Genomic DNA, 22,548 nt, shown 5'->3' on the forward strand with positions numbered 1-22,548 from the left:
TGCCACCATCTCTAGCACATCTTCAATACAAACCAGGTAACAGAACTTTGGTTTTGTTAGTTTCTCTTTAAGACATTTAATTGATGATTTCAGGTGTGACTCTCAGGAACAGGGTCTGACCTCCCCGACGTCGCACTATGAAGGAGAGGGTGTCATTGTCCTTTACAGCCTCGATGACATCAGCTGTGGTCCTAACAGGCTGCCCATTTATGCTGATAATTACATCGTGGTCTCTCAACCCTGAGCTGGAGAGGAGAAATAAAGACCATGAAACCATAAGGAAAGTTTTCATTTTCCCCAGCTAGAAAGCAGTGTGTATCTCTCTTGTGGCTCTGTTCTGCTGGCATTGGAGATACATATCAAGAAACTAGAAATAGCCTTAATCCTTCCAAATATGAGGTCTGTTCTCAGATAAGCTTCCAAATCACCTACAGGACACCGGTCCTAACCACCATCATAAACTTAATTTCCTTTCAGACTCGTGTAAGTTTATTCCTCTTGTTTGATGGATCTGATTTGGAATGGAGAGTTTAGGTTCTGGTTTCTGTTCATCTCTGACCTCTATTAATGCCAAGTACATTCCATCTCACCATCAGAAGGACAAACCAACTTTATATTTTTTTGTATTTTTTTACATTTTTATTATCTTTAAGTAGTTGGGCAAAGAAGTTCCCATTCTATAAAACAGTCTGTGAATACAAAGTGTCTGACAACATTGTCACCCATCACTCCCAACTCTGTATTTTTCAATGGCACTTGTTCCCTGCTCAGTTTGATTGGAACAGCCCATAGTTTAAGGACCTGGAGAATATGTTGAGCTGCCTTATAGACATTCTGCTTCCAGGCCATCAAAAGCTAGTCAGCACTGCAAGACAAAATTTAAAGCTCACGATGTAGCTTCTTTTTGCCAAAATTGTGATTATACTTAGGCTCTTATCATTAGCTTCATATAGAATATTTATTCTGAACACAAAAGCTAGCTCTGAAAACTAAACAACACAAATATAGTTCCAGGCTAATGGTTTTGTCTTAAAGTGAAAAAAAACTGAAAAGGGAGCATCAGATTTAATGGCTCTAGGCAAAATGGTTTAAGAGAAATGAGAAGCTAAAAAAAAAATGACAGTGTGGTAGGATTAACCAAGCTCTCCTTTTTTTTTTTTTTTTCTTTTTCTGGTCCTGGGGCTTAACCTCTGGCACTGTCCCTGGGCTCCTTTTTCTCAAGGCTAGCACTCTACCACGTGAGCAACAGTGCCACTTCCAGCTTCTTCTGTGATTAGAGATAAGAGACTCATGGCTTTCCTGCTCAGGCTGGCTTTGAACTGTTGTCCTCAGATCTCAGCCTCCTGAGTGGCTAAGATTACAGGTGTGAGCCACCAGCACCCAACTGACATGTGCCATTTCTAAAGAAATAGGACTGGGCACTGGTGGCTCACACCTATAATCCTAGCTACTTATGAGGCTGAGATATGAAGAATATGATTAAAGTCAGCCTGGGCAGAAAAGTTCCTGAGTTTCTTACTTCCAATTAACCAGCAAAAGGCAGGAGTATAGCTGTGGTTCAAGTGATAGAACACCAGCCTTGAGCTAAAAAAGCCAAGTCCCTGAGTTCAAGGCCCAGTACCAACACAAAAACAATAATAAAAATATATATATATAAAAGGCTGTGGTTGTAGTCCAGGGGGAGAAAGTGTGCTTTGCATGTACGAAGCCCTGGCTTTGATGTCCAGAACTGAAAAAGAAAGAGGAAATTTATTAACTATATTTTTTTTGTCTTTTCTTTTTTGGTACTGGGGATCGAACCCAGGACGTTGCACTTGCTAGGCAAGTGCTTTGCCACTGAGCTATATCCCAGCCCAGAAAGAGGAAATGTAAATCAAGAATATGTGAGGGGAGCAAATACAGAGGCTTTTAGAACCAGGACAGATGGCTTTGGAGGATGATTTGTGGCTTTGGGAGCAAAGAAAGAATTCATAGAAAACTATGAGTAGGAAAACAGAATAAGAAAAAAACCTGTGAATTATTATTGAGTACCTACTATGCACTAGATCTGAGGATTGGCTTGCATGGGACAAAGGGCCTGTGACACAACTTGTAAGTGAATAAATGGACTTGCTGTTAGGTCTTTCAGACTTGAAAACCCATCTTCTTGGGCTGGGAAGGTGGCTCAGTGGTAGAGTGCTTGCCTTCCATGCATGAGGCCCTGGGTTCGATTCCTCAGCACCACATAAGCAGAAAAAGCTGGAAGTGGCCCTGTAGCCCAAGTGATAGAGCGCTAGCATTGAGCTGAAGAGCTGAGGGACAGCACCACGAGAGAGAGAGAGAGAGAGAGAGAGAGAGAGAGAGAGAGAGAGAGAGAGAGAGAGAGAGAGAGAGAGAGAGAGAGAGAGAGAGACTCAGTAGGCTGAGATCTAAGGATCATGGTCAGAGCTAGCCTGTCCAGGAAAGTCCATGAGACACTTAAGTCCAATTAACCACCAAAAATCCAGATGTGGAGCTATGGCTCAGTTGGTAGAGTTGAGCAAAAAAGCTAAGGGACAGTGCACAGGCTCTGAGTTCAAGCCCCAGTATCTTCCCACCTCAACCCCCCCCTCAAAGAAAAAGAAACAGAACATCTTCTTGCCATTAAACCAACTCTGACTCAGAAATTAGAAAACATCCACACAAGCAGAATCATCACAGAGGGGTCCACATCTCTAATGTCCGAACTACTGGGTAAGTTTATTAAACTCTGCTTCTACAGGGCTGATTCCTCTGTAAAATTGTTAATAATAATAGCAAGTAATGGTAATTATACATATTGTAGTTTATATTATATAAATATATTGATATATAGTATATTGCTTTATTATATGTTATATAATTGTAATTATTATAAATAACGATCAATAATTAACTGTTAATAATTATTAATTATTGTAATTGTTAATAATGATTTTTATTGTTAATGGTAATGATTATTATTATTAGTGGGATGGTACACACTTATAATCCCAGCACTCAGGAAACTGAAGTAAGAGGATGAAAATTTCAAGACCGACTGGGCTACATAGTGAAATCATTCCTCAAGAAGAAGAGGAAGAGGAAGAGAAGGAAGAGGAGGAGGAGGAGGAGGTGGAACAGGAGGAGGTGGAAGAGGAGGCAGCAGAAGAAAAATACACTGACTGATTCAGTAGCGGTTGGAGGGTGAGCCTATGACTCTGCTTCTCTGCTTTTCACTCCAGCTGTTTCCAGTGGTTCTACACCTTTTGAGTAACAACAACTAAATGGAGTCACTTTGGTCTGGGCCCAGAAGTTAAAAATACAGAATTGGGGGAGGAGCAGGGCAGGAACCAGGAAAGTCTAGAAAAGCCTATGATAAGCCAAGTTTAATAACATGAGACCTGGGGCGGGGGCAGGCTGGGAAGGGATGGGAAGGGGAAACAAAGGAGGAGGCTGCAATGCTTGATAAGAAATGTACTCATTATCTGGCCCATGTAATTGTAACCCCTCTGTACAGTATTTTCACAATAAAAAATAAATAAAAATTATTATAATAAAACAATAACATGAGACTTAACACTTAGCTATGCTGTACTGTTGGTACCTATTTTTCCCCCTCTGTAAGAGTATCACCATCTAAACAGATGACTGAGCTCTTGAAAAATAAAAACACTAAAGACAGTGATGAAATGTGAGGCCCCAGAAAATAATATTTGTAGGACATCCATCTCTTCCCTAATATTAACTGTTCCAAAACAACATTTAATGACATCTTCTTTGGGGACTGTTGTCATAGCTCTAACTTCTCATGCTGTCATCTGAGTTCAAAGGAAATGATGTAGAAAACCTACATACAATATATACTAAGCTTTTTAATTCTCTGTATCCTCCCATTCTTTTTTATTTACCTATTTCAACTACGTAGTATTAATTGTTTTTAATATTTGTCATTGATTACTTAATATGAGTTAATAATTACTAATGAAAGGGCAGATTTAGAGGCTAAGATATAGCCCAGTTATAAGGTACTTGCCTAGCATGTGCAAGGTCCTGAGCTCAATTCCCTCCACTACTGAAAAGAAAAAAGTAGATCTGGTAATTCTTAGCAAAATAAACGTAGATTGTTTACTCATATCAATATCATTCAATACACTACAGATATCACTTAAAATTTTCTAGTAGACTTTTTTAAAAATTGTAAGTAAAGCTAGACACTGGTGATTCACATCTATAATCCTAGCCACTTAGGTTAAGATCTGAGGATCCCAGTTCAAAGCCATTCTGAGAAGGGAAGTCCCTGAGACTCATCTCTACTCAATTACTAAAAGCCAGAAGTAGAGCTGTAGCTGAAGTGGTAGAGTTCTAGCCATAAGCAAAAAACTCCAGGATAGAGCCCAGGGCCTGAGTTCAAGCCCTAGGACTGGCACAAAAAGAAATATAAGCAAATGGAATTAATTTTAATACAATACCTTATTTTAATTCAATATACCTGAAATACTATTATTTGTGTGTAACATTTTATAACTTGGTGTATGTGTACTGGTCCTGGGGCTTGAACTCAGAGCTTGAGCAAGGCCTAGCACTCTATCATTTGAGCTATAGCACCACTTCTTGCTTTTTCTGTGTATGTGGTACTAAGGAATCAAACCCAGGGCTTCAGAAATGCTAGGCAAGCACTCTATCACTGAGCCACATTCCCAGCCCTCCCCTAGCTTTTATACTCAAGGCTTGTGCTCTACCACTTAAGCCACAGCTTCACATCCAGATTTTTTTGGTAGTTAATTGGAGACAGACTTTCCTGACCAAGCTGGCTTTGACCTGTAATCTTCATATCTCAGCCTCCTAACTAGCTAGGATTACAGGGATGAGCCACCAGTGACCAGCAACATTTTATAATTTTTGATAACTATTTTACACTATTTCATGTAAGTCTTTTAAATCTACTCAAATCCTAGCTACCTGGGAGTCTGCCACCTGAGGATTCCAGTTCAAAGCCAGCCCAGGCAGGCTGCAATACTGTGAGACTCAGCCAGCAAATAGCCAGAAGTGGAGCTAATGGTTCCAGTGGTAGAGTGTCAGTCTTGAGTGAAAAAGCTAAGGAACAGCACCTAGCCTCTAAGCTAAAAAGTCCCAATACTGAGGCACCAAAAATCAAAAAACACCCCCCCCCCAAAAAAAAAGATTGCCCAATACTTCTGGGTGTTTCTCATTTAAATCGATTAAAACTAAATACATTTTAAAATCCTGTTCTTGATTCATGCTGACAGAACAAGTATCGATCGTGGCACACATTTAGAAAGAACTCAGGAAGCTGGGCATAGGCCTGATCTCCACTTACCTCTCAGCAGCTGTTCCTTGTATCACTTCATAAACAAAAACCCCAGAGCTCACATCAGGGAAATCCGGATCTTGCCTTTTCATGTCTTGTAGAAGGCTAGAAGGAAGAAGGTTGGCAAAGACAACAAGGTGACTCCTGTGCCCTGGAGAAAGCCTTGACCTCTGAGGAGAACAGCCTATCTGTTCCTCTCAGGAGCACAACCTGTTCCACTTGTGCCTCACAGGCATCCAATGAGCATCGCATCGAACCAATCACAATCATTCGCCCCTGCACGTGGTTAGATCCTCTAGGCTAAATCCTAGAATCATTGGACAAGACACAATTAGCTCCAGTGGAAGACACTCTGTTCAGTGAACACTGGTGGTCTAGGGGCAGAATCAACTCAATAACAAATAAAACCTCTGATCAAGTGGTCCCTCTGGCTTCAGCACAAATGTTGTAGCTTTGCTGTAAAAACCATCCATCCTAATAAGGCTTTTGTGTCTGACATAACAAACCCATGCTTACTTCAGAGTGAGAGGCAGCATTCTCAAACCCAGGTATTTCTTCTGTGAAGGAGCTTTTCCTGGAAAGGGAAATTACAGAATATGACACACAACAAAGCTTCTTTGTTTTTGGCAGAGCTTAAAAGACACCAGACACTAAGAATCTCTGCTAATTGTAGCCACCCTTACACAGTGTCTACAATGAAATAATGCTTTTAAGAACATTTGTCATCAGCACAGACATTCCTGAGGCCACAGGGTTCATTTCTACACAAGTTTAACCCAAGCATATCTGGGTACAGCTCACACTTGGTTTGGACTAGTCCCCCAACATGGTCACCCAAACCAATGTTACAGTAGCTGAGACCCAGTGATCCACTACAGTAAAGAATTCAAACAGGTCAGGTACCAGTGGCTCATGCCTATAATCCTGGCATCTCAGGCAGCTGAGATCCGAGGATGATGATTAAAAGCCAGCCCAGGCAAGAAAGTCTATGAGACTTTTTATCTCCATTTAACCAGTAAAAAGCTGGAAGTCAAGCTGGGGTTTCAAGTGGTAGAGCACTAGCCTTGAGCAAAAATACTATAGGACAAGCCCAGGCCCTGAATTCAAGCTCCAGTACTGATGCGTGCACACACATGCGACACATGCGCGCACACGCACACGCGCACACACACACACACACACACAATTTAAACAGCAGTCACTATAAAAGACAAGATGCTCTTGGTAAACAAGAGTGTGCAAATAACTCCCATGCTTTTCACCTTTCAATTGGCGCTCATGGTATTCTGACAAGAACTGTCTAATGCGATCTGAGGGAATTGCAAAGGAGATTCCTGCAGTCACCTTCAATGTGTTTATGCCAATCACATCTCCATCCTGGCAAGAAAGGAGCCATCATTGGGTCATGAAGCTTTGAAAAACCAGAACAAACAAAGGAAAGGAGGGAAACTAGTCACCTGCGGTCAGAAAACCAAGGTAGGAGGAAATTTGCACTTCCTCACCAGAGGTAAACTCTAATCAGTGGCATGCCTTCACTGTAGCTTAGATGCTTTAGCAACAGATGTTAGATTGCAAGGAGCTAGTATGACAAGACAGAGACATGAGGGAGCTTTATGGGGTACACTTCATTTGGGGTTAAAGGGTCAAGGCTGCTGAGGATTTTCTTTTTAATCTCCAGATCATTTTTCCTTTATTAAGTTACATTGGTTTTTTTAATGAGTGATACTTTATTATATTTTGATACAAATAAGAGGACAAAGAATAGTTGCCTTTTCAGTACTTACATGAAACTAAAACATTGAAGATAAGAAAGCTTTTGGATATTCAGTATTGCTGAATATTAAACTATTCAGAAGAACTAGAAAAACTGACATTTGGAAGCAAAGGTAGTTGGACTAAACTTATGAGGTAGGAAAGACTTTTCTTCTTCATACCCTTCACTGTTTTTCAGATTTTGCCAGGTAATGGGAAGGCTAGAAAAGGAATTGCTGATTATATTAAAATACAGACTATAATGCAGTAGATCTGGAATGTGATCAAAATTCTGTATTTCACTTCTACTCTAGTGAATTCATTGTCTAATAAGGAAGGCAGGCATAAGTAATTGTAAATAAGAAGCAGTCAATAAGCTGGAATCACAGCTCATCTGTAGAATACTTGCCTAGCACATGCAAGGGCTTAAGTTCCAGTCTAGCACTGCCCTTCCTCCAAAAAAAGCAAATATAATATTTAAAGAGGAAACAAAAGCAGTCTCCTTCAAGAATTTCCAAGAGACTACAGTCTCTTACATATATATATATGTATATAGTGTACATATATATATATGTGTATATGTACATATATGTAGTGTATATATAAATATGTGTGTATTTATATATTAAAATAATATACATGTCATACTATGTGTATATATATATATATATATATATATATATATATATATACTTGAAATATTGGCTTTTCAAAAGTGTTGCATAAAATTTAAGAGTACAATACAGCCAGACAGTGGTGGCTCACACTCCTAATCTCAGGAAGCTGAGATCTAAGGACTGAGGCTCTAAATCAGCCCAGGAAGAAAAGTCCATAGACTCTTTTTTTTTTTTTTTTTTTTTTTTTGGTGGTGGTGAGGCTTAAACTCTGCGCTTGGCTTGGGCACTATCTCTGAGCTCTTCTGTTCAAGGCAAGTACTCTACCACTACTCTACCACTTGAACCACAGTGCCACTTCCAGTTTTTTGGTGGTTAATTGGAGATAAGAGTCTCACAAACTTTTCTGCCTGGGCTGGCTTTGAACCACAATCCTCAGATCTCAGCATCAGAGTTTTGGTTCTGATTTACTTCCAGCTTTTCCTCTTCCTTTCTATTTTCATTAGATAATTAACCAAACCCTTAGTAAACCTAAATTGATGCCAAATGATCAACTGTGTATGTAATATGTATCCTTGAAGACCTCCTATTTTTGCATATGAACAACTGTCCCTCTGCTGAAAATGCTAATTACATTATGTGATCTGTTCAGATTTTTAGACCTGACCTCCGGATAGATGGCAGAGAAGCTACAACCAGAACCCATTGTTCTGTCATCCATTTTACTCTTCTTTTCCTCTGTGTGTGTGTATGTGCGTGCACACACGTGTGCAGGCACATGCACGCACAAACCAAAACTCTGGTGCTCTTAGTAAAATGACAAATCCATCACATATTATGAATGTTTTCTAAATCATTTCTTTAAGATCCAAGAAGTAAAAGGCATCATTGCACAACTCTCTACACAAGAATAACACCCAACCCTGTGCCATAAAGTTCAGAAAGTCTTTGAAAGTTAAGAAAACATGAAATAACCAAGAAAACAACCACTTACCAAGTTTACCAGTGGCCCTCCAGAGTTCCCATGCTAAAGACAAAAAGTTGACAATGCCATCAGTAAAGTGAGCAAGTGTGTTTCCCCATGTCATGTATACGAGCCTCCCAGTGAGAACTTCCAGAAGCAACTCACTCTAGGAAGCACCTGCTACCACTATCGCAGGGGAATTCATGCTACCTGCCATTACCAATTCTGAAGTCACTGTAAGCAAAGAGAAGCAGTAAAAGGACCCCACATTCTGCCGCAGTATGACCTCTGTGAGAGGTCACCGGAGATACCATCTGGTAACATGAATGCCAGTCCCAAATCAAACAAGTTAAGTTCTAACAATGTGGTAAACCATCCTTTCATGGTCACTCAGAGTTTCCTTCTTACTAAATCCTGCCAGTATCTTTTTTTTTTGAAATTTTATTATAAAGGTGATGCACAGAGGGATTACAGTTACATAAATCAGGTAATGAATGACTGCATTTCCTTTTGGACAGTGTCACCTTCTGCCTCATTCTCTCCCAGTTTTTCCCTTCCCAATTTCCTTCCCCCCCCCCAAGTTGTATAGTTCATTTCCAACATAGTGTCTAGTGGGTTTTACTGCTGAATTGGTTCACCCTTTGTCTCTCTGGTTCTGTGCTTCCCCTTCCCCTTCCCAAATCAGCCTTAAACTTACATACAAGACAAAGGTATAGAAATCAAAAACAGCAACAAAAGAGGGGGGAAGAAGGAAAAAGCCCACAAACAGTACCAAAAAAAAATCCCTTGTTTCCATTTCTTGGAGTTCATTGCCAGTATCTTTTGAGGTGAAGATGGACTTCCTGAAGTGACTTACATTGATGATGGCATCAGTCTGAATATAGTCCATGTCCGAATCCTTCAGCCCCAGCTCCTTGCCTCCTCGCTGGGTAGTGCTAACAATCCCTGCAGTCACAGTGTTCTGTAGAGAAAACGGGCTGCCCAAGGCCACCACGAACTCACCGGCCCGAAGGTCAGATGATCTTCCCAGCAGTAATACTGGAAGGTCAGTCTGCAAGGAGGAAGAGAAGACCAAAGAAAGAACAAATCGAGAGCAGAATCAGTCAATATTCATATATAACCCATATGACACTATCTCTGTCCTTTGGGCATTTATCTAAGAAGCACCCTCTTATTCAGGTTTTTGACTGCCTTGTATTTCTTCCTCACAGTCCAATACCATCAGCTATCTTGTTCAGAGGATCAAGATTACTTCTAAGATGGAAAATCATTGCTCTGTGGAAATCACTATTAGTAACTTGCCAGGGAAGTAATTGGTGAACATTAGTAATTCACTTAGCAACATTCCAGCTCAAAAATTGATAGTCAAAGTGAATCAGCCACAAACAGAAAGGGAACACCCAGGATAGCACTTCTCAAACTGCAATATGCTCACAAAACAGCTGGTTCCAATTCAGATCTACTCATGTAGATTTTCTCAGGTAGATCTCCATGGAGTCTGAGATCCCCTCCTTTTCTCTGTGTGCCCATGCTGGGACTTGAACTCAGGGCCCATCTCCTTTAGCTTTTTTTCCTTCAAGGCTAGCACTCAACCACTGAGCCACAATTCTACTTTTTGATGGTTAATTGTTGATAAAAGTCTTACAGACTTGACCATCTGGGCTAGTTTTATATCAAGATCCTCCAATGTCAGCCTCCTGAGTAGCTAGGATTACAGGTGTGCACAACCCATGCCCAGCTAGAGAGATGGCATTATTCTAAAAAACCTATGAACTGCATGATGTTTCTGACATGGAAAATCATACATTGTACAACAAAGAACCGCAAAGCATTCCTTAGCAGGGGTGAGCCCACTGCAATAATTTCCAGTAGCTTAAGCCAAGCAAAGGAATGAGTTTACTAGAAATAGCCTCTGCAGAAGACGCCACAAAAGAAGAAAAAAGAATATAAAAATTGTTAGGGATATACAGACAGTCATGAAAGAAAATTATTAAGTGAATTATTAAGCCAGACTCAAAGAAACATAGGTTGCATGGTTTCCCTCATTTGCTGTAACTAGAAAGTGCCTATAAATCTACAAGCAAACACACTAGATGATAAAAGACAAAAAAAATGCACTTACACATGATAAATTTTACAGGACTCTAGGCATTCACACAGTGAGACCAAAGGAGGATATTCTTAGGAAAGGGTCACGAAGGTTCAATAGCTATGGGGGCATATGATCATATAAAATGATGTTTATCAAAATGAACTCCAAGAAAATGGAAACAAGAGGTTTTATGTTATTTTGCTTCTTGTTTTCTTTTTCTCCTTTGCTTCTGTTTTTGATTTCTGCACATTTTGTCTTATATGTAAGTTTATCTGTTTGGGGGAGGGTAAAGAGGACACCAAAATGGTGAGACACAGGGTGAACAAATGCAGCACTGTACTCATTAGACATTATGTTGGAAATGAACTATATAATTTGTGGGTAGGGATGGGAGGGGAAAAATGAGGGCAGAGGTAACACTCTTCAAAAAGAAATACTCATTGACTTATGTAACTGTAACCCCTCTGTATATCACCTTTACAATAACAATAAACTAAAAAAGAAAATGAACAGAAGGAAAGTAGAAAACAAGCGTACATACCAGATGGAAAGGATATGGTATGATAATGAAGTGGAAAAGAGGCTATTGAGAATCCCCAGATATGCATCCTAAGTGGGCTCTTTCTGAGTGGGTTCTCCACTACTCACATTTGGCTCGATCTTAATCAGGGCAAGGTCCAATTTATGATCAATGTCTTTGACAGTGGCTTCATACTGAACCCCACTCTGGAGCTCCACCTGGATCCGTTGCTGGTTGGTGAGGACATGAGCATTGGTAACAATGAGCCCATCCTCAGACACTATGAAGCCAGAGCCACTGGAGGAGGGGATCTCCTGGTTGCTCAGAGGGGACCTGTCTCCAGAAAACAATAGTATAAGCAGAAGGCAGGAAAACCAGGGGATCAAGCTTCTGTCTGAGGATCCCTGGGGAACCTTACATGTATTAAACAGTTCTCCATCATAGTTTTTCAGACATTTTGTTTTTTCCTGTCTGTATTTTCATCATCTCCATGAATAAATGAACTGCATGCAATGTGCCCTAGTCATCTCTTTCAAATATAATTAAGAGTGGCAGGACTTCCCTCTTCCACTCTCACCCTGCTTTAGTGGGTCTATGCAGCAACCTGTAAGTCTGCTACAAAAGGCCAGACTTAACAGTAATATTGGAAGCAAATGTGGGCCTGTGCCACAGTATCAGGAACCCACATTGGTCAGGATTCAACAGGGTCTGACTCTGGCTAAGTTTCCACTAGCAACTAGCCTTATAACACAGGACCCTGGTGCAGGATCTCCTGTCATGCAAGTAATGAGGATTGGGCCAAATCACCACCAAGATGCCTGCCCATTGGCCTCCTACATTTAGCCTGTGGGACACAAGGGCAAAACAAACGAAAAGCTACAACCACCTAAACTAGGGTAGCCTAGGTTTGGAAGTCAGAATCCTTTTGTTTTGCTCTTTGGACAGGTAACCTTGAATGGATTTTTTTTTTCCTTTGTTACTTTTGCAGTACTGAGGATGGAACCTAAGGCCTAGTGCCTGCTAAGCAAGAGCTCTTACCTAGGAGCTGTGTGTGTGTGTGTGTGTGTGTGTGTGTGTGTGTGTGTGTGTGTGTGAGAGAGAGAGAGAGAGAGAGAGAGACAGACAGACAGACAGACAGACAGACAGACAGAGACAGAGAGAGACAGAGAGAGACACAGAGACACAGAGACACAGACAGAGAGGGAGAGAGAGGGGGAAGAGAGAATGTGTGTGTGTGAGAGAGAGAGAGAGGGAGGGGAGGAAGTAGGGAGGGAGGGAGAGGGAGAGAGTCTGTTTTAAACCACCATTAGGGTTCTTTAGGGCCTGGGGTAGGTGGGGACTCAGAAGCAGGCAGCAGATGCTCCCTGCGTGCTTTACCTGCGGAACAGCTGCAAGTGAACCACAGCTGGCGCCACCTTCTCCACCACCGCGGCGATGAAGTTGTACTTGCTGCGGAGTCGGCCTGCGCTTCCGCTCCCTGCGAAGAAATGCTCCTTGCTTGGGGGCAGTGGGAACCTGGCTTCCTGGCAAGTCAGGCATCACACTTCAAATCTCTGCGAGGATGCCCCTCCCCTCTCCCCTTGTCCCCCTGCTCTCCTAAGAGGTGTCAAGAGCCCCTCCCACCCGTGCAGCTATGCCGTGGGATACCAAATGGTGAAGAAATTTTAAAATGATGAAGGAGGGGAAAGCACGTGGCAGATAAAGCAAAGGGGAAGGAGCAGGGACCAAGCCCTGTTGAAGCCCTGGGCAAGTGGCCCAGTGATGAGTGCAATGAAGGAATGATAACGGTGGTGTGTCAGTGTGGGGGTGTGCCGGGGTCTTGGGGTTTGAACTCAGGGCTTGGCCTCTGTCCCTGAGTTTTCCTGCCCAAGGAAAACTTCCTCTTGAGCCACAGCTCCACTTTGAGCTTTTTGCTGGTTAATTGCAGGGAAGAATCTTAGGAGCTGTCTTCGAAATGCAAATCCTCAGCTCTCAGCCTCCTGAGTAGCTAGGATTACAGGCGTGAGTCAGCGGCGCCCAGGCCTAACAGGCTTCTTCAAGTTTCAGCCTCGTCCCGAGGGCGCGCGCGGACCCCATGCTCACCTAGAGCCCCGCAGCCGCCCTTCTGCACGGGCACGGCTGGGAGCGCACCGCGGAGGCGCGCCGCGCGGTTCTCGGCGCGGAGCGCGCACAGGCTGGGGTAGGTGCGCCCGTCGCTGCCGCACACGGCCGCCCCGGTCTCCGGGCAGCCGCAGGTGCCCAGCCGCGCGCCACCCCCCGGCTCCCGGCGGAAGGGTTCCTGGCAGCGCAGCCCCAGGGCGCACGGCCGGCCCCGCGTGCCGCCGCAGGCTTCGCCCTCGGCCGCGGCGCAGACCAGGCAGCAGCGGCAGCGGTCGAGCACTGGCGTCGTCCCCGCCGAGCAGGTGGGCAAAGGGGGACAGCGTGTCGGATCACAGGTCTCCGGGCAAGGCGGCGAGGCTCGGAACCTCCTGGCCTCCACTCTGAGCTCAGGCAGCAGAGGTAGCAACAGCCACAGCAGGAGGATTTGTCCCAGCCCAGCTGGCTGCAGCAGCGGTCTATGCATCATGTCCCCTGCCCTGTAAGCTTCCACTTACTTCACTCTGGGCTCACAAGCGCCCTTCCTGGCCCCGGATGTCGCCTCTGCCAACCTCTAAGGCTTTAAGGGGCAGAGCCTGGCACACACCATTCCCACCACCCCGTCCCGCCCCAGGGCCAGGACCCCCCCCCAACCGTGATGGGAGGTCCCCCAGCTTTGACCCCTGAGGGGCCTGCTTCCTGAAATCCATTAAAACCAGTAATGAAGTAGACCGATATGCCATGTCACCCACCCACGGCTAGAAGGTCTGTGTTAGAAAAACACATAGCTATATTTCAAGATTTCACATGGTTTTATTACAAAACAAGCAACAAAACAAGCTTAGAAAATTATTTGTTGCTACATACCAATTAAAAGATCACATAAAATGAGAAGCCTGTTTCCCTGCACCCACGTGGAGTGCATTTCACAAGAGAAACACGACTGTCAAGCAAGGAGAGGGGGTCACACTGTGCTTTGCCAAATGTTCACTTATTCAAAATTTATCTGGTATGCGTGACTGTAATTGACTCCTGCAGGCAATAACAGACAAGAGGGTGGAGGGGATGTTGGTTATATATATGACCTGTTCATCTTTGACATGCTCCAAGTTAAACAAAGCTAACTTAAGAAACTCAGTTTCAAGGGTGCATTACATTTCCCTGTGCCTGTTTCTCTACTTAACATTGAAAGCAAACCTATCAAGTCCTACTGCTCCGCTATTTCACCATACATCTTACAGTACATATCAGTGTACATTTATGTTCAGAATACAAGAAAACAAAAACTTGCTCTCAGTAAACTAAAAACCTGGAGCTTAAAATCAACTCTTACAGGAGCTTAGCATTGTATCCAGAATGGACTGCCACTGTTTGGACCTGAGGTCACTCTCCAGACAAACTATTTTTACCAAACTCCATTTGATCTTGAGTAAAAGCAAGTCCATCAAAGCTCTCAAGAATAACATGATAAGCAGTTCAGCTAATACTGTTTCTCCTATCAATCAAGACTTAAGAAGCCTTATTGGAAGAGCCAACTAAGAGATAGGTTTTATTCCATGAAGAAAATGCTACAACCTCAACAATAAGCCTTAAAATGAATTTCAGAGCCTATATATTTGACTGCTAACTAGCACTCCCTTCCTGATTTTTTCATCGGGTTCCTTTGTATACATTTAAAACTAATGCTTCAGTCATATATGCACCATCTTTTCATCACATTAAAAGAATGGCAGGCCAGACATGCTGGCATGCCCCTGAAATCCTAGCACTCAGGAAGCTGCAACAGGAGGATTGTGAGTTCAAAGCCAACCTGGGCGACACAGAGAGATCTTGTCTCAACAAACAAAACCAACCTAACAAGCAAAAAGACTATGATTTTTTTTTCCAGAAAGAGAGAAATATGGACAGAAAACAAACTGAAAGAAGATTTTTGGAATGTAAATTATTTTAAGCTGCAGAGAAGACAATTCTATTTTTCTGATATTGGAATTACATTAACAATGCTCTCACTTGGAATTCCTGAGTATTTGCTATTAGAATCCTTGAAAGAAAGTCCTTGTTTTCCCTTTATGAAAATAAAAGATGGATTGTTTATATAATCTAGCACACTCTCAAACAAAACTTGCTGAATAAGAAACCAATCAGCTTACTAAAGTGGCCAATTAATTTAGCAATAGTGATTACTATTAGAAGATTTCTAGCAGGGAGTTCATGTTAAAAAGAGAAATGGTTGATTGTGACAACTTAAAACACCAAAAGATGACATCATTTCCATGAGTCAGGGAATGTTTAAAGACACTTCAAAAGTTCCTAATTTGTTTTCATTAATTTCACATCTCACATTGTACATTTCATGGTCTAAGTAAATAATTTTCAGGAGGAAAATCTGAAGATAAAACCAGAGATAAGAGGCTTTAGGAATTTGGAACAGCTTTTTAAAATCAGGCTACTTAACACAGACTCATACATAAATAATTCCCAAACCAAGAATTTCTGAGAAATAAAAAGTACTCAATAGTTTATATTTAAAGAGAGGGAAATTCAGGAACATGAGGACAAACTTAAGTGTGAGACAGCTGTAATCCAGACTTCAGGGTAACTATACTCCTTCCTACCCCCAAGCCACTGAACTCTTAATATGCTTTCTCTTCTGTTTTAGGTAGCAACACAGAAGCAGGGATTTACTTGGTGAAAAGTGGTTTGCTTGCCAGGCACTGGTAGCACCTGCCTACAATCCTAGCTACTCAGAAGGCTGAAATCTGAGGATCGTGGTTCAAACCCAGCCTGATAAGAAAGTTCACGAAATGGGGATGGGAAGGTGGCTCAGTGGTAGAGCACTTGCCTTGCATGCCTGAGGCCCTGGGTTCGATTCCTCAGCACCACATAAGCAAAAAGAAAAAAGCCGGAAGTGGCGCTGTGGCTCAAGTGGTAGAGCACTAGCCTTGAGCTGAAGAGCTGAGGGACAGCGCCCAGGCCCAGAGTTCAGGCCCCATGACCGGACCTTCCCCCCCCTCACCCCCCCCCCCCCGCCAAAAAAAAAAAAGTTCACAAGACTCTTAACTCCAATCAACCACCAAAAAAGCCAGATGTGGAGCGGTGGCTCAAGTGTTAGAGTACTAGCCTACCACTAGGCCTCTCTCCAACTTCCATACAGAAGTTGAAGAGATAAATGCTCTTAAGGACATGGAAATAATACCTCATACAATCGAAGAAGGCACATGCTAAAATTAGGGTGGGAAATTCAGTCTTCTAGGTTCTTCTGAGACCTGGGCAATCTCAAGCCAGCAATTGAAAACCTCTTACTAAATGTCTTTATGCCATTTTGTATTCCTTAAAAAACATTAATATCCTAAGATTATCTTTTATCTGCCCAGTGGTAAATACATCATCAGATTACAGAGTTTGACATGCAAGTGCACCTGGCTTCATCCAAAGGGCAACAGGAGGAGAGAGAAAAAGCAATCAACAGACACCCAATATACAACACTTACTATTAGACAAATGTCCTATTCAATAGAGGATCGGCAAGGCAAGAAGTCAAGACGGTCTGTCTCCACCAAAACAAAACTTTCTCCTTTCTAGAAAACATGGATCAAAAACACTTAGCAGAGCCAGGTGCTGGCGGCTCATGCCTATAAATCCTAGTTACTAAATATGCCTAGGCTGGAAAGTCTGTGAGACTCTTATCTCAATTAACCAGCAAAAAGCCAGAAATAGAACTGTGACAAATGTGGTAGAGTGCTAGCCTTGAACAGAAAAAGCCACAAGAGGCCCTGTGCTAGCAAACCAAAATCCAAAATGGTCAGCAGGATGAATTAACATCCATCTCTCCTCAGCACCCAGGTGACTGATCGCACACTTATCAAATAACAGTTTTGAGACCAATGTCTGTTCTGTTCTCCATGGTCATAACATTTAACACTGATAAACCCATACTTGGGCCCTGATGCAGAACTAGACTGGTAAGTCTGTTTCCCACATTGACAGCAGTGGGATTCACAGAGCAACAAGAGGAAAACAGTAATCCTCAAAACTTGCTGGAATTGAAACATCTTCATGCCTCAAAAGAGATCCCTACCTCTTCCTCTGGGAGGTCTCTTGGTGATCTGCTGTGGTTTTGAGGGCCACCCCTAGATTCTACCACCATCTCTAAGATGGAGTCCAGTCAAGATGGAGCGTGGGTCTCCCCTACCCCAGTACCTTTAATCTGAGTTAACGTCACCTTACTGATCCCCAAATGTTAGCCAATAAAAAGCAATGGGGAGAAAACCAGACAACTGTACATGAACTGAAAACCAAAGAGAACTAAAAACCAAAGAAGAAAAGAACCTAAAACTAGGACAAGGAAATAAAACTTGGTGAGGGATGAAACTGAACTCCCAACCTCCTTCCAATGAGAAAGCACTGAAAATGACCTCTTCCAGGATGACCTTGGAAGAGTTCAACAGCATCAAAGAATGCTCTCTCCACTGAATATGCCTATAAGTCTAACCTAGTGATTTTCCTAAATTAAATATACTGCATTGATAATAAAACAACAACAACAAACAAGCCATCTGGATGGGCCATTCCCATAGAGCATCCACAGGAATATGAGGCCCTAAAGGCCTTTTGACTGTCCTCCAGCCAACAGGGTAGAGAAACTGAGTCACATCTCCCTTTGCCCCTCCCATGGCACTGGGCTCCATCACACATCAGAGGTCCGTATGTTTTCATCATCGAGGTTGAACACGAATGGTTTCTCCTTGGGGTGCTGGGGCTCTGATCTGTGCCTTATCCGGGAACTTGGTGACACCCCATCAGTATTGCTTTCCCCGAGTCGGGGCAGGAACAGCGAGTCCTCTGGAGCCTCCTGGGCTGGAAGGAGCTTTTCCCGGGCCTGGGGGACAGGTGTCCAGGGTTGCCAAGAGGAAGCCACAGAAGGAGCCTTGCTGAGGGCTTTCTTTTCTTCCACAGGCAGCCGCCCTCTCCACAAGACAGAGGTAGGCCCAGCTGGAAGGCTGGGGCCTCCAGGCCGAGTCAAAGAAATGGATCTGGAAAAAGACATTTCCTAGAAACATAAAAGAGAAGAAATAACAGCAAGTAAGGGGTTTTTCTAACTATATTTATTCCAAAGTCGCAGGAGCGATGCCCACCCAGAACCACAACTTCCTAGTCTGGAGACATATGTCTGCAAAATCTGGCTGTGTACAACAAAGCCAGAACTGTAGGGTACACCTGCAGTCCAAACTGTGCCTTCCATGGGGTTTGAGGCAGGAAGGTTCACTCCATCCCAGAAGATCAGAGCCAGGTTATCAACACAGCCAACTCCCATCTTAAAAATAAATTAAACCCTCTGTACATATCACCTTTATAATAACAATTTTAAAAATCTTAAAATAAAATAAATTAATTAAAAAGTTGCCAAGTTCTACTCAGGGGGCTGAGTCTAAGAACTGTGGCTCAAAGCCAGCCTGAAAGACTCTTACCTCCAGTTAGTAACCAGAAAACCAGAAGTGGAGCTATGGCTGAAAGTGGGAGAGCACCAGCCTTGAGCAAAACAGAGCTCAGGGACAGCACCTAGGCCCTGAGTTCAAGCCCCACAACTCACAGAAAAAAAAACAACAAAAACTAAGGACAGCACCTAGTACTGAGTTCAAATCCCAGGACCAGTGCAAAACAAATATATAAATAAAAAGGTAATCAGAATTCACTCCATGTGTCAGCATATACCTAGCAGTGAGCCTTGTAGGACACAGAAGACACTCCATGTCTCTGTCCAATCTGAACTTACGTCCTCTAACCCTCCCCCCACTCCCTCCCCCCTGCAAAAAGAAAAAAAAAAAAAGGAAAAAAAATGTTTACCCAAATTAGTAAAGAAAGAGAAAAACAAGCTAGCTGGCCTGTAGCTTCAGCTGCATGTAAGGCCTGGGCTGCCTGCCTACATCACCAAATAAAAACATTCGCTTAAGGAAAATTCATCTCTTAAGTCGACACTGTGCGACAGAACGGAAGTGACTTACTCTGGGGTGACACTTGAGGGCCTGGACAGCTGCCCCAATCGCCTTGATCCAGCTGTGCATGTCTTCAGGGCTGTCTGCCTGCAAAACATCCACAGCACTTACATGGGCCGGTTTTGGCACTGGAATTTCAACATTCAAGCTGCTGGCTCAAGTTTAAATTCATAAAATCACACCATTAGGGCTGGAAGGGACCTCAGAAATCAGAAGTTTGAGGACTTTTGAGGACATTGGTGTTTTTTCCCCTGCAATATCTTATTTGACACCCTATAAATAAAAGTCCAAAGTAGAGCTGCTTCAGGCAGTGTCAGGGGGCTTGTTCCCTATCTTTTGTAAAACTTCCTCTCTCCTTCACTGCTACTCCAGCCTTTTGGCTTTACAGACAAGAACACGTGTCCTGGAAGACCAACGCTCAAGGTTCATGGCTCATCCAGCTTTGAGTTCTACTCACTCTTAATGCAGTCATCTTTCTACTAGAACTACCAGAACACAAGAACTCCTTTCAACAACAAACAGTTTAACAAAACGAATAGCAGGAAGCTGGAACATGTTGTTATAGAATAGAGGTTAAGGTAAGGAGGACAGATAAATGGAGAGAGGAAAGACAGGCAACTGCAGTCATAATACTCAATGTGCATATGTGAAAATGGAGCCAGGTAGGTTGAAGGGATGGGAAGAGATGAGGGAGAATAATGAAAGGGATGCACTGATCAAGATGCATTGTATTTAAAAGCTGTTATGTTAAATGGAAATCTCTTTGTACTACTAATAATAAAATTATTTAAAAAGAACGTTATGGAACTGTGATCTCTGTACAACTACATCATTGTCACCACCACTACCACCACCACCACTATCATCATCATCAAACCCCACTTTTAATTACATTAAGGCCAAATCCCTCTGCTACATTCCCAAGATATGTATGACCATATGTCTTCACTCAGAAAAGGATCTTTTCTCAAAGTACTACCCAGCTCTGTCCTGAAAATTCACCTAGGCCTCAACCATTGCAGGCCTTGGAGGGCTGAGAATGTAGCTTAGTGGTAGAGTGCTTGCCTAGCATGGATGAAGCCCTGGGTTCGATTTCTTCATGCCACATCAACAAAAAAAAGCCAGAAGTGGCCCTGTGGCTCAAGTGGTAAATCTCTAGCCTTGAGCACAGAGAAGCTCAGGGACAGAGTCTAGGCCAGGAGTTCAAGTCCCAAGATCAGGGAAAAAAAAAAAAAAGCAGAGCCAAAATATTTTCCTCTAGAAAATGACTTCCAATTCCAGCAGGGGGCAGCAGCAGCTCTAAAAAGAAAAGGGGGGAAAGTAACAGAGTTGGCTTGGTTAGCAAGGTCTCTCTTTGGGTGCTTTCTAACCCTTTGAGTTCAGTTCTGGGGAGCTCAAACATTTTCTGAGGGCCCTACGGGGGGTTCCACGCTACAGCAGGTGGAAGCTCACAGGTAGGTACAAGAATGAACCTCTGACCTCCATAAGTTTCTGTTTGTTCACTTATCTTGATTGACTCACTAAGAGCTCCACAGAAGCACCCAGCATGAGATTACAGGATGGTATGGACAGTGGGCAAACACTGACACCAACCTCAAATTTCTCTGCTTCTGCTCTCACTTGGTCATGCTCAAAGTGACTCCTCTTTGCCTTCTATCATGAAAAAAACGTGAGCCATTTTGGTTTGTTTTCATTCTTGAACTTGCAAGCTCCTATGTCTACCTGCCAACCAAACAACTCCCCGCCATGGTTAGATGACACTGAACAAGGACATGGCCACAAGGGGCCACATGTGCTGTGCCTGTCAACTTACACTTTCTTCCCCCTTGTCTCTTTCCAGTTATTTGGCAATCTGGTCGTTCCCCCAAGGAAAACCACATCTGTTTCCAAAACACAACCAGGATTAGGTCTCAAGGACCAAGTACAGGCTTGCTCCACAGGCAAACCACTGAGAGAATTAAATGGGCTCAATTAGATAAACCTTATTTAAACAGTGTGGTATAGCGCTTGCTTAGAATGTGTGAGGTCCTGGGTTTGATCTCAAACACCAAAAATAATTAATTAATTGTTGGTTGTGGGGCTTGAACTCCGGGCCTGGGTGCTGTCCCTCAGCTCTTCAGCTCAAGGCAAGCATTCTACCACTTGAGCCACAGTGCCACTTTCCATTTTCTGAGTGGTTTTTTGGAGATTAGAGTCTCACAGACTTTCCTGCCCAGCTGGCTTTGAACTGAGACCCTTAGATCTCAGCCGCCTGAGTAGTTAGGATGACAGGCGTGAGCCACCAGTGCCCAGTTTCAAACAGCCAAATTTCAATTCATATATATGTATACATATTCATATATGTGTGTGCACATATACACATACATAATTCGAAAAGCAACTATTCTAATTGGGTAATTCCTTTCCATTGGGACACGGAAAGAAACTACCATTGTATAGGAACCACAGTATCAGTTTCTGTTTTTAAAGAACTGGGATCCAGTTTGAGGGCAGTGAAGTTTCAATAAAAACAAAAACTATTGTATGAAAATATCAAGGTTTATATATGTAGCTGGCTTTCATGGACAGTCCATGCTTAGCTTTTATCAAAATCTAAAAGATATCTCAAAAACTGTATCATGAGATAGCTTCAGGAGCCAGGGGGAGAAAGGAGAAATGAGCTCCTCACATCTCATGGTGATTTTCTCAAAACCTAAAAGTGCTGAATCTGGGTAGAACAGAGGGGCACTGTCCAACCCATACCTTCCTCTCTTTCTGGTGCACTTAGCTGTGTGCATTTGTTGGTGCTTGGTCCCAAATAAAAGTAGGGTTTCTGTCTTTTGATGGTAGTTTTTTGGTTTGAAGTTGGTTTTCTGTGCCATTACCATGATTTGAACTTAGGGCTTGATAAGGCTAGTGCTCTACCACTTGAGCCACATCTCCAGTTCCAGCTTTTTGCTGGTTGATTGGAGATAAGGGTCTGCTGTGGCTGACTTTGAACCCCAATCCTCAGATCTCAGCCTCCTGAGTAGCTAATGTTACTGGTGCGCTGAGTAGTTAATGTTACCAGTATGAGCCACTGCTGCCCAGCCTGACAGCAGTTTTTTGTTTTTTTTTTTTTTGGTCTGGTTGTGGGGCCTGAACTCTGGGCCTGGGCACTGTCCCTCAGCTCTTCAGCTCAAGGCTAGCGCTCTACCACTTGAGCCACAGCACCACTTCCGGCTTTTTTCTTATGTGGTGCTGAGGAATC

General features: G+C 43.0%; 2 protein-coding genes across 4 annotated transcripts in view; both read right to left on the reverse strand.

The window, feature by feature from the left end:
* Positions 1-61: 61 nt before the first annotated feature.
* Htra4 (HtrA serine peptidase 4) lies at positions 62-13,813 on the reverse strand. Of its 2 annotated transcripts, none has more exons than XM_070015947.1 (9): positions 13,333-13,813; positions 12,629-12,727; positions 11,379-11,590; positions 9,495-9,689; positions 8,669-8,701; positions 6,571-6,685; positions 5,825-5,882; positions 5,318-5,413; positions 62-245 (listed from the first exon to the last, which is right to left on the reverse strand). In XM_070015947.1, exons 1-9 carry the CDS (start codon positions 13,811-13,813, stop codon positions 77-79), a joined length of 1,458 nt encoding a protein of 485 aa, XP_069872048.1. In that variant the 3' UTR covers positions 62-76. The 2 variants fall into 2 exon arrangements, with proteins under 2 accessions (XP_069872048.1, XP_069872047.1); XM_070015946.1 differs by having other exon boundaries at positions 11,379-11,583; positions 12,628-12,727.
* A 2,541-nt stretch (positions 13,814-16,354) lies between these two features.
* Positions 16,355-22,548, reverse strand: part of Plekha2 (pleckstrin homology domain containing A2) — a 61,729-nt gene continuing 55,535 nt past the window's right edge. For both annotated transcript variants that reach the window (XM_070016127.1, XM_070016128.1), the window contains exons 11-12: positions 19,329-19,406; positions 16,355-18,376 (exon numbers count right to left, since the gene is read on the reverse strand). In XM_070016127.1, the coding sequence (XP_069872228.1) occupies positions 18,014-18,376; positions 19,329-19,406 (441 nt within the window). In that variant the 3' untranslated portion in view covers positions 16,355-18,013. The remainder of the gene's footprint in view (positions 18,377-19,328; positions 19,407-22,548) is intronic.

Source organism: Dipodomys merriami, unplaced genomic scaffold (genome assembly GCF_024711535.1).
Source record: "Dipodomys merriami isolate MVZ:Mamm:240054 unplaced genomic scaffold, mDipMer1.0.p SCAF_12, whole genome shotgun sequence".
Lineage (NCBI taxonomy): Eukaryota > Metazoa > Chordata > Mammalia > Rodentia > Heteromyidae > Dipodomys > Dipodomys merriami.

Bases quoted from the DNA above. Each gene is read 5' to 3' on its own strand.
- Htra4 (XM_070015947.1), bottom strand. From the start codon at position 13,813: ATGCATAGACCGCTGCTGCAGCCAGCTGGGCTGGGACAAATCCTCCTG. The intron at 11,591-12,628 runs GGTAAAGCACGC...TATTGTTTTCTG, and splicing joins TCACTTGCAGCTGTTCCGCA to GAGACAGGTCCCCTCTGAGC. The intron at 246-5,317 runs GTAAGTGGAGAT...TCTCCTCTCCAG, and splicing joins CAAGGAACAGCTGCTGAGAG to CTCAGGGTTGAGAGACCACG.